This window comes from Amia ocellicauda, chromosome 3 (genome assembly GCF_036373705.1).
Source record: "Amia ocellicauda isolate fAmiCal2 chromosome 3, fAmiCal2.hap1, whole genome shotgun sequence".
Taxonomy (NCBI): domain Eukaryota; kingdom Metazoa; phylum Chordata; class Actinopteri; order Amiiformes; family Amiidae; genus Amia; species Amia ocellicauda.
Window position 1 is genome coordinate 41,716,961 of NC_089852.1, and position 11,926 is coordinate 41,728,886.

The following is an 11,926-nucleotide window of genomic DNA, read 5'->3' on the forward strand; positions in this document are numbered from 1 at the left end:
TCATGTTTTGGTCTTGCCTCTTGTGACATTCATCTATGCAAGTGAGCATTTGTAATTCACAGAGATGCTTCTTTATTTATTTTAATTAGATTGTGTAGAAGAATCTAAACATATACACTGTTATGGGCCCTCTTGATGTGCTTTCCAACCCACAACCAGGTTCTGGGTAGACTTTTGGTGTCTATATTGGTGTCCATTTTAACTCTATATTGAATTAATTCATCCAGTCCTTACACTTAGACCCTGTTCACACTTAACTCATATGTGAACGGGGTAGGTCATCAGGGCCAATAAGCATTTATATAGCGTTCCTAGGGAGAAGTTAATCGCTTATCAATCAAGGCAATTGCCGTAAAATCGCTAAATTCTTTATGCTAGAACCCTTGTTGCAGTTTGTTAAGTACATTTTATATTTTCTCTCTTCTATAGAAAGAAATGGAGTTAAACACACCATTATCATTAGCCTACACTCATTACAAATGTTAAGGCTATAGCCAGTCACCAGTTTAGGAAATGTGCAACTTTCTCTGTGTGGGAGATCTGGAGGTTTGAGTTCCTGGCTCTGCCACATGCTGAACCAACCCCCTGTGGTTTTCTGCTGCGTTGCTCCCAGATAAAAACCCATTAATGTGAAATAAGGACCCTCGGTCCAGTTGGCATTCGAAATGGTCACGCCAATGCATTTCCCAACATAGCATCAAAACGCTACCGAGACATTACCAATATTACAGCATGACCAGAGTTCATTCCAGTGACCGAATTCTGTTGAAATATCACCTGGGCACTCTCTTTACATTTTTGGAAGATAAAACCTGGCAAGATATTCTGCCGTTTTGTAATGACTGACCTCTTCCATAAATCACAGATTATTACAAAACTGTGAAGGCCATTCTGTTTGGAAATGTTCCAAATAAAAGAGAGCCATTATCTCACAAAAATAAAAATGCACTAGAACCACCTAAAATACATACATGTACTTCAGCTCTGCTGTAGTCAAGGCAAACCATCATTTCATATATAAATACATTTGAGGTGGAAGATGTATAGGTTTGTGCATTTATTCAAAAAAGTATAGTGTCTTACTGGATGTTTAATCAAAAAAACTAATTGAAACATCACACAGGAACACTTACAACATTTTTATATATATTTTTATATTTTTAGGATTCTATAGCTCTTATCAATGAGGATTTTTTCTGTCATTATTATTCTGCGAGTTGGGCATGCCTCTCTTGACATAAACATTTTATGAAAATACAGAATTATATTACTAATATAATATACTAAAATAGTATTGCTGCCATACAAGTTATGTACATTTTTGTACAGTATAGTGTAATGCATTGGATCAGGAGTTATGCCATCAGAGTTCTCAATTTTACACTTTATTTGAGAGAGAGACAGAATTCAGGCCAGCAAACTCTGCATATGAATGAAGCATGGGTAATTTCTACTTCCTTTTTCGTGTGTAGTTCCACGTCCTCAGGTCACGAGAGTTTGATCTGCATGTGACTGCTTCCGCTGTCTTCTGAATTCACCATCACTCGTCAGATTGCTTGCAGTTGTGAAATTTCATGATTTGCCCATAAAAGTGTGGCTTTACGCACTGGAACGGTTACGGAACAGAGATGCGGAAGAACAGTGACAGTACATTCAGGGAAAAATGAGTATTGAGCCACGGAGGTAACTGTACAGTTTACAGCAGTAAAAAAATCCTTATTTAAGCTTTTCCTAAGAGACACAAGGGTTTACAGGAAGAACAGGACAGTGGAGCGGCCACAGCATAGTACAGTTCATACGAAAGTGAGGTGCTTATCTTCTGGCACCCCATAATTGCCTTTGTGCTCCTCAAAGAGCTTGCAGAGCTCCTCAATGTACAGCTCGTGCAGGGCATCCACCTCCTCCTCTGTGGGCCTTTCATTCTTCTCCACGGGGATTGGCTTCCCAACTGCATGAGGAAACGAGGCAGTGAATGTTAGTTTGCCCTTTCTAAGTAGTTTACGGTTTGGGTAAAACATGAAATAGAAGAAACGTGTAGCTCTCCAGGACCAGATACCAGACCAGACCAGCTCTATCCTGTACCAGATTTCCCCCTTCTTACTAATGTACGTAATAAACAGGATGGTGATTTAACAGGCTTGTCATAATGTGTCAGCAGTAATGATACACTTCTATCCACAGTTTGCCAAGCTTAATGGCCAAGGCTTGCTCACTCTGTATTCAGTCACTTCAACTTCATTTTAACTTCAAGTCCTTGGATAGAGTTATTTCTAACTGTAGTCTAGGTTGAGAGAAGAACCATAAGAAAAATGTGATGCGATAGTCATGTACATGACTTTTAAACTTCTACCAAAATTGTGCATGTGACAGCAGTTTTTACAATATAACTGTACAGGCCACAGTGAAAACCAGTGCTGTTTACCATCTGGAGGGACAAAACCTTGAACAGGGAAATGGAATGCTGAAAATGCTCTTTGCTTAGATGAAGGTCAAAAAGATACCAGTGAAAGGTTTTGCATGAATAATTCTATTAAGCACATCACTGACACAGCTAAAATGGCTTCTACCATGAATAATTATAATCTGGATTCATAAACAGCATACTGAATAGGAGGCATGTAGAATTTTTTGCTGCATGTAAACAGAAGGATGTGATGTCTCTAAATTCCCTACAGGCACACCTGCTAGAGTCACGAGCATACTTTAGTCCTGATGGTTAGACAATCTGATGGTTCTCCGTGCACCCCTGTCTCCGCTGAAGTCAAAGGTGGCAGTTACTCAGGCCCAGCTTACCCACTGTGAAGATGGGCTTCCTGTAGGGGATGAGGCCAAAACTGTACTGGAAGACACCTCGAGCATGAAAGAGTGGCAACGACACACCCATCAGCTTCTGCAGACGCTCCTGTACCCAACGTAGCCAGGTCCCCCGTGGGTTCTCCACCTGGTCGAACACCTCATTCTCCCCGAAGGAAAACACCGGCACCAGTGGGGCCCTGAGGAATCCCAAGGAGAGCACAGGGACACAGGCAGTCACTACCGATACGGTGTCTGGCTCTCAATGACAGTAGTCATTTGAAGTGCTGTTCTTACCCGTTCTCTATTGCAAGCTTGACAAAGCCCTTCCTGTTGGCCAGAAGCACGGTGAAGGCCCCTGGATGGGCGTCTAGGGCCTCTGGAGCCCCTCCCACTGCGATGACCACCGCATTGCCCCCCTCCTGACGCTGGAGTAGGTACCGGGCGCTCTCCTTGTCTGAGGGGATCAGCCCTGGGAGACATAGGTCAGGGTTTTTTTTTGTTTTACTTTATTTTTAAAGTGTTTTTTGTTGTTAGGACACAGCGGTCTGAAAATTCACTATACTGCCCCTTCCCATAATACCCTCCGAGACACAGAACGTGTTCTCCTCACCTCCAGACATGATGTAGTCTCTGAAGAAGGGCACTCTGAACCACAGTGGCAGCATGAGAAGGTGAGGGGTCAGCCCGGGATAGAGCTGCATGAAGCCGGTGGTCAGGGTACAGAAGTTCACGAAGGCCCCGGCCACCAGGATCCCATGGGGGTGGAACCCAAACACGTAGTTCTTCCCTGGATCCAGATTGGCTGTCTTCACCAGCTGAAAGCAGGTTGTTCATTTAATCAATAAATAGCCAATACCCTGTTTTACACGGTAGCTAAGAGGTCTTACTGTCTGTCAGCCACAAATCAGTCTAATAATGTTACAGCAAGAGATACTGAAGAGCTCTCAACTAATGAGCTACACGTTGTGGGTTAGCAGTGTAGACAGTTATTTTCCACTAATGAAAATAAATAAACATAGTAACTGTTCACTGTATCTCATCTTACTGGTTTAGCTGTAAACCAGTATATGAAAAGATTGCATTAACTGACAGAACAATAGAGAAACAAAAATGCAAGAAAACACTCTGGTATCTCAATGACTGAGGCGCCTCAAAGAACTCTGAAGAGAAGATACCATGACTCCCAATTAAACTATGCCACACACATGCTGTTCTTTTCAGTTATCAGCCTCATTTATCAGTGTTTCTATCGCTTCTGCTTTTCTTATGGTAGTTTGAACATGTTTTTCCTCCACTGTTGAGTCGCAGGGAGCACAGGGAGAGATAAGCATTTGGTTTGTGCAATCTCACAGGTCAGTGGGAAGTATCAAGGACAAGTTATTAGGAGCAGATTTCCCATGTGTATCGCATGTGCAACAATGTACCAAACGCGGGATCTCTGTCAACATAAGGCTTCAGCTTGTTTTGTGACCAGTGTGTTTGAGGTCAGAAAGAGTGGGCTATAAGATCAATATGCCACCTCCTGTTGAGTTATCTCTATGTACCTAAAAAATACAACTTCAAGGGCTGATAAGAAGAAGAAAAAAACAAGAAGAAATTAGCAGGGGAATACATGGGAATACAGAGGGAAAAAAAATATCACAAAGAAAATGCGTTGCTTACTTTCTAGAATGTAGGAATGTAAGAAAAAGGCCAAAAAAAGGAAAGTGTCAAAGACCTAAATACAAATAACCTTGGAGATAACTACACGATTCCATGTGTAGTGTGTGCCGGTCGCAGCCTCCCACTTGGGATTCGAACCGCACCGACACGGGTGCTCCTCCGAGCGCTTCACACCACAAACACCGGTCTCCCTCCGTGGGATGTTTATGATAAATGTAAATCTGTAAACTCTTTGACTTAATTAATATACATGACTAGAGATACGCTACAGGCGCTTGGCACTGGCACTGGTAGGATCACACTAATACCTTTCAGCCTTAGACAAATTATTCACAAGCAGTGGTTAAACACTAATATTGAGCTACTGGAAAGTTTCTAGGGGCAAGCTTGTCCTCCTTCTGTGCAGCGCCATGCAGAAAATTACATTTATGCAAAGAAAGTAATGATGTACTTATTTAAAATCCTCACTCAATCTTTCCAATATCGCCAATGCAAATTAATATCATGGTATCAGGCAGCAAGTGTATGTGCTAGGAAGAAGTCTTTGACTGACACATTTTTGAAAGCCAGCTCCAAGGTATTTTCATGTCCAGTGCCAGTTGCCAACTGTGGGTTAATTATTGCTTGGTGTTCCTCACCCAGGCCTCTTAACGTTTACAAACACTGCAGACCCCCACGCCAAAACCCTGTGCTTGTTTTTCTCAGAAAACACAAATATTTCCAATCAGCAGAACTCGAGGTTGCCAATAGTAGTAGTAGACTTTGTAAAATCTAAACTTTTGTACTTTTAATCAAAATATTCCAAGAATAAGGCATCCTTTTGTATATGCTAGAAATACTGCAAGAGACCATTTCAACAGAAATATTAATACACGCTATCACACAGAGAGAATATATGAAAACAACCTCCTATAACTAGACTTTCAACATATAAACAGTAATTGTCACATCTGATATCCCTACATAAATGCATTTGTTACAGGAATTAGTAACCAGACACCCTAAACACAAAACAGCCTTTCTGAAAAAGGGACTGCAACAATGGGATCCTATTCAGAGATGGCCGCAGGCTGAACAAACCTCTAGCAAATTGATTTTGGCTTTTGAACAACATGGCTGTGTTCTTCAGCCCCTGCTCTGCTGTACACATTCTTCAATGATGCAAAAGGTCATATGTTTTCTAAGGTTAGCAAATCCATTGAAGGCATTTGGAAAATTCCTTAGTACTTATTTTTAAGAGATCTGTCAAAGAGTCCAATACGCCGCATCTATCTCAGCCTTATTTATTGTACAAAATTAAGTGCCAGAGTATCTTTTTGAATGAACCAACATTCCACGTTGTAAGATGGAAAATTAAAATACTAGATGGGAATTTATGTAAGGCAAACATATAAACCATATATAAATGCCACTGAATAATTACACACAAACTGCTTATTAAAAATCTTTAGCAGTGAAATCAATGTTTCAGAACATGCTTTAGTTTGGCACTTTCCCATGACATTCACATAATTTTGAAGAGACTATATAAGTTATATTAATCACAAATTGTAAGCAATACAAAAAAGTCATAACTTTCACTTCATCCTGGACCTTTACAAAAATATCTAATGATGCATAACATGACCTGGTAACACCCAATGTAATCGTATGTATCCACAGTTCAGCAAAAAAACATGACTTTGGGAGACCTCCTCCCACACTGAAGCATGTGCTACAACTACAATCACAGAAAAGCTACACAACCACAAACAACACAGGATGGAAACTGAGAGTTAGTGACACATTGCGCCAAGTTCACAAGATAACGCGGTAATCTACTGAAAGCACTGGATAATTTAGAGAGACGAGGGTGGTTTGCACTTTTTTTTATTATTGCCGTTAATAACTGCATCTAGACAGTCTACTGCATCGGTACAGCGGCTTGAACACCTCGCCCTTCGGACCTGGTTCTTCAATCAGTGCCTAAGAGAACCGATTAGATAGAGACAATCCACAGATAGCTCCTGAAAATCCCTGTGAGTTTTTCAATGGCTCTACTTAAATCGATGTATCATAATAATAATAATAATAATAATAATAAATAATAATAATATTATTATTACCCGATTTCTTAGCAGACACCCTTATCCATATAAACACTATAGATGTCTGTGTGTGTGTGCATAGGACATGACACCATTTCACCATACACCATAGTATGCTTGTTTGCTGCAGATTGGGATACGTCTGCTTTTTCTTGGAAAATATTTACAGCGACCAGATAGTGAGAGACAAAGGTTAGAAAGGGTCAGAACAACATGCATCCAGAGGAAGAAAAACACAACCAACACCCTCATGAAGGGTGCACGGGAAAATAGTCAAAGATAAGAATGGCCAACACATTTTTCCATCATTTTTTACAGTAATTTGTATTCTTTTAAAAGACCAATTAACCGTATACCTGGAAACAGCTTTCAATACAAAATCAACATTTCCCATGTGTTCTACTAAAAATAAAGCAAAAACACAAAAAATTATAAAGTTAAAAGTATAATAAATTATATAATATACTAGTCCCCCGCCACCTTTATTTTATAATCCTAATGATCCGCTGTAACCTCCAAAATATGCTGAATAAAATATGATGAAAAACCACATGATGAAAATAAGATAAGGATCCTTTAATAAAACACATTCATTCCACCGCATTGCATATTCTGTAATCTGAAAAACATAGCCTTGTCCTTTCAGAGATTGGGCAGTAGTACTGTTTAAAACCAGAAGGGGGTAGAATTGTGTTACATGGGAAACTGAATTTCTGCAACTTCCACTCCACACTCCACCTTAGCAACAGGGAGAGAAACATTACAGTGTAATGCTGTGCCTTTAATATTATCTCAATAATCACCGACATTTTCACAAACATGATTTTCACATTTCAAAATATATACCTTTGAATGTATACATATGTATATATACACATCCTGCCGATAACTCAATGGTTAATATTTTAATCAAGCAGCTGTGCAGTCTTATGATAGCCTCTAGTTTCTATGGTAATTGTTCATCAGTCACAGCCAAGTTTTCCATTTAAAAACAAATGAGCTTGCATGCCTAACCACTGATACAAATTCAGATATCTAGTTACTGTCAAAAAGTACCTCCCAAAGACATTTTTTGAATCCTTTGGTGCTGCTATGAAGCTACTGAAAACTGTATTTTACAAAGCAACAGGACAGACCTATGAAGCAAGTGCCATTGATCTATGAAATAATAAAAGGCAAACGACATTATGACAGCAAGATGAAAGTGTGTGGGAACATTTCAATTTCTAACCGAATGTACTGGAGGTATTTTGGGATGTGTACATTAAGCACTATATTCACTAGTGGTCTCTTCCACACCAGTTCAGGAATTCAGCTCTTGGCTCAAGCATGTCACTGAAAAAGATTAACCTTGTAGCTAACCAGAACACTCGCTTAAAAGTAGCAACCAGGGAGCTACAATATCACGGGCAGTCTGGATGGCAAAAAGAAATGTATCAGTTCTATTAATGTGTCTCTCGGTGGGAGGATAACAAACAACAATACAACAAAGGGACTGCAACAGCCAATGAGCGCAGAGTGAAATCCACCCTAGGCTTGTAAATACAGCCTTTGAGCTGAACGCTTACACAACACACAGCACTGAGCTGCCGTGATTACTCCTCGGCTCAGTCTTATCAGCGTCCCGGTGTGTCCTAGGGGATTGGCAAAGAGGCCGAGGCACAGTCTGTGCCAGTGCGCTGTCAGAGAGCGGCACTGTGCCACTGCGATCTACTCTCCTCCAGAGTCCAAGATACAAAGGTCCCCAATATCCATCAAGGATACATCTTTATGAGGGAGATTGAAAGATACGGCTTTCCCTCAAAGGACAAAGCTATCAGCGCTCTTCAGTGAGCCTCACAAAAGCCCAGGACATGGAGAAACTGATACAGAACAGAAATGGATTAGGGGGGATATGGAAAGAACCCAGCATCATGTCGAATATATCTATATTAAGTCTGTGGCATTATGCTACATAAACTGTGAAGAAAATGAGGGTGAAAACATAATGCCACAGAGGAATATTTCTTAAAGACACAAAAAAAAAATCTAAAGATCTAAAACATCCAGTTTTAAAATGCTTCTCAGTAGACTAATGTTTTTTTATCAAAACATTAAATTGCATGTAGACTCAGAGGATGTTTAGCCAGTGATTTGGAGTCAGTGTTATTAAAATAATGTCACTGTAATGGGGAAGAAACCACAATATTAAAATATATATATATATATATATATATATATATATACACCGATCAGCCATAACATTATGACCACTGAGAGGTGAAGTGAATAACACTGATAATCTCGTTATCATGGCACCTGTCAGTGGGTGGGATATATTAGGCAGCAAGTGAACATTTTGTCCTCAAAGTTGATGTGTTAGAAGCAGGAAAAATGGGCAGCGTAAGGATCTGAGCGACTTTGACAAGGGCCAAATTGTGATGGCTAGACGACTGGGTCAGAGCATCTCCAAAACTGCAGCTCTTGTGGGGTGTTCCCGGTCTGCAGTGGTCAGTACCTATCAAAAGTGGTCCAAGGAAGGAAAAGCGGTGAACCGGCGACAGGGTCATGGGCGGCCAAAGCTCACTGATGCACGTGGGGAGTGAAGGCTGGCCCGTGTGGTCCGATCCAACAGACGAGCTACTGTAGCTCAAATTGCTGAAAAAGTGAATGCTGGTTCTGATAGAAAGGTGTCAGAACACACAGTGCATCGCAGTTTGTTGCGTATGGGGCTGCGTAGCCGCAGACCAGTCAGGGTGCCCATGCTGACCCCTGTCCACTGCCAAAAGCGCCTACAATGGGCACGTGAGCATCAGAACTGGACCACGGAGCAATGGAAGAAGGTGGCCTGGTCTGATGAATCACGAGTTCAAGGTGTTGACTTGGCCTCCAAACTCCCCAGATCTCAATCCAATCGAGCATCTGTGGGATGTGCTGGACAAACAAGTCCGATCAATGGAGGCCCCACCTCGCGGCTTACAGGACTTAAAGGATCTGCTGCTAACGTCTTGGTGCCAGATACCACAGCACACCTTCAGAGGTCTAGTGGAGTCCATGCCTCGACTGTTTTGGCGGCAAAAGGGGGACCTACACAATATTAGGCAGGTATTCATAATGTTATGGCTGATCGGTGTGTGTAATATATATATATATATATATATATATATATATATTATATAGATATATATAAAATCTAAATAGTTAAACCTTGAGAAGAAAGGTACCCAGAGGGTGATATGTAGGCCTAGCAGTGTGTATTTATGAAAGTTAATTGAACAAGTACCTAATCGTGGTGTATCTGCTCAGAGAGTTGTAACCCTATACTAGTGTACGTTTAAGACAGTTCCCATGAATGATTTTGGATTATAGCTGCATCATACACCATCTTCTCAACTTCACTCCACACCCCAACAGGCAGTTCAGCTCTACACTGCTCAAATTGAGTTATAAATATAAATTTAAAACTATTAATAACCACTAAGCATATTCTCTTGGATACCATAGCCTAACAATATTTACTTATGTTCCCCTACCCTAAAGCTGACCATAGACCTACCACTAACTCTAAGCCTCTCCTAAACTTAAGAAAACTATTTATTTGTGTTTGTTTTGTTCTTTATTTCTTAGCATACAGCCTTATCCAGGGTGACATTTTAAGGCATTACAAAAGTGCAGTAATACAGTCAATACAAAGTATAATTTAATGCATTACAAACTTGCAGTAATACAATCAGTACAAAATACAATATGCATTCATCCTCGTACAATGAGGCTGAAGTGAAGACCTATACAGTTCAGTCCTAGGTATGTGCTAAAGGGAGGGGAAGATAGGAGAAGTTGCTGTAAAACAGTAGAAGTGCTAACAACGGATAAGTACATGAGCCTAGGGCAGCATCGTCAAATAAAGTGTATAATAGCAAAACAGCTTAGGAGAATAGGATGCTGTATTACAGGTAAAGCTTCCCTCATCATGGAGATATATAATAACACCACAAGTTACTACAAGGTCTACCTTTAGCTGACACTAACACAACTTTCCCCCTGCTGTCTTAATCCCTAGGCAAGGAACTATTGTGCCTTGTGTTTCTTACCTTGACAGGAAAGTAATCCCGCAGGTACCTCCACATGGGCAATTTGTGCATGAAACTGAGCCGCCGGCCTCCATGCGATGGTGTGTCACGGTCAATGAACCACCAGGTGGCATACAAAACACTGATCAGCCAGAAACGGGTGAAGAGCAGGGCAATGAACAGCACACAGCAGCACTGCGCTGGAAAAAACAACAACATCAGCTCTGTAAGTTTAATAAAGTCAATGCAGTGCTTACTCCTGATTCAGTAAAACGGTGTGTGAACCGTGTGCTGAGTCTGTGTCAAAACAGGGTTAGTTTGTGCAGACAGAGGGACATTCTTCTCTCTGGTATTGGATTTCACTTGGAAGACACCGCGGGAAAACAGACACCTACCTCCATAAAAAAAGATTAAATTAAATTAAAATCAAGACACTGATGACAATGCAATACTGGGATATGACAGGAATAGACATAAATAGAGAGGGCAGGCCTGGTTGTCCCTGGCCGCAGCCGGAGAGCCTGCTAGCAGACTGTGGGGCTGCAAGTGTGTCCGGCCTGACCTAAACTATGACCACTACTTCCATCTCACTGCCCACCGAAGCATCAGAAATGTGGCAGCAAGGCACTGAATGACACATAGGTAGTACAATGTGAAGCGGGTTACAAAACTAAAAGATTAAATGGAAATATCATTTGAGCCCTAGAAAGTCTGAAAATCAGAATTCTTCACAATGTATTATTAGACACAGTGCACTTGCTGCGTTTGTCCCCTGCTCAACCTTCTCTGCATTGTGATATTGCGGAGTGATTGGGGCTCCTGTGAAGCTGAAAAGGGCCCTAACCGTGTGTATTAACAAACCTCTGCAGAAACTGCTGCTGGACACAGATCAAACATTGTAAAGGCCCAGCTTTAACAAAAAACAAAAAGTACTTCTGAAGTGTCCATTTATTATGCCACTAAGCCACATCTGATGTTAAAAGGTCTTGGTGCCATCAGAGGGTCACCTGGTGCATGTTTCCAGACATTTCCAAAAGGAAGCAGGCAACCAAGCAAAGTCTTCTGCAACTGCAACTGTTGCAACTTTTCAGATAAAGATACAAACCAGCAACACCTACCGAGGGCGAGGAAGGTGAACACCCACTGCAGCACCGCAGCAGTCTGCAGTCTCCGGGTGAAGGGGATTTTCGCTGGAGCAAATTCAACCTTCATGGTGGTCTGTGGTTGGAGTGGAGGGGCAACACCGCTCTCAGCCGAAAAGACGGAGTTCAGTCGCCCTGGCTGCTTCTGCTGCAGACGTATTTTGCAATGCTTTGATGTACAGATTGATTG

The 11,926-nt window shown here is 41.2% G+C and overlaps 1 protein-coding gene across 1 annotated transcript; it reads right to left on the reverse strand.

Annotated features, from left to right (window-relative positions):
* Positions 1–1,363: 1,363 nt before the first annotated feature.
* On the reverse strand, positions 1,364–11,923 carry mogat2 (monoacylglycerol O-acyltransferase 2). The gene is made up of 6 exons (XM_066699537.1): positions 11,713–11,923; positions 10,616–10,794; positions 3,407–3,611; positions 3,091–3,265; positions 2,794–2,993; positions 1,364–1,948 (listed from the first exon to the last, which is right to left on the reverse strand). Exons 1-6 carry the CDS (start codon positions 11,804–11,806, stop codon positions 1,794–1,796), a joined length of 1,008 nt encoding a protein of 335 aa, XP_066555634.1. The 5' UTR covers positions 11,807–11,923; the 3' UTR covers positions 1,364–1,793.
* Between the last annotated feature and the right edge of the window lie 3 nt (positions 11,924–11,926).

Bases quoted from the DNA above. Each gene is read 5' to 3' on its own strand.
- mogat2 (XM_066699537.1), bottom strand. From the start codon at position 11,806: ATGAAGGTTGAATTTGCTCCAGCGAAAATCCCCTTCACCCGGAGACTG. The intron at 10,795-11,712 runs GTAGGTGTTGCT...TGTTTTTTCCAG, and splicing joins GTTCACCTTCCTCGCCCTCG to CGCAGTGCTGCTGTGTGCTG. The intron at 3,612-10,615 runs GTAAGAAACACA...ACCTGCTTTCAG, and splicing joins GGGATTACTTTCCTGTCAAG to CTGGTGAAGACAGCCAATCT.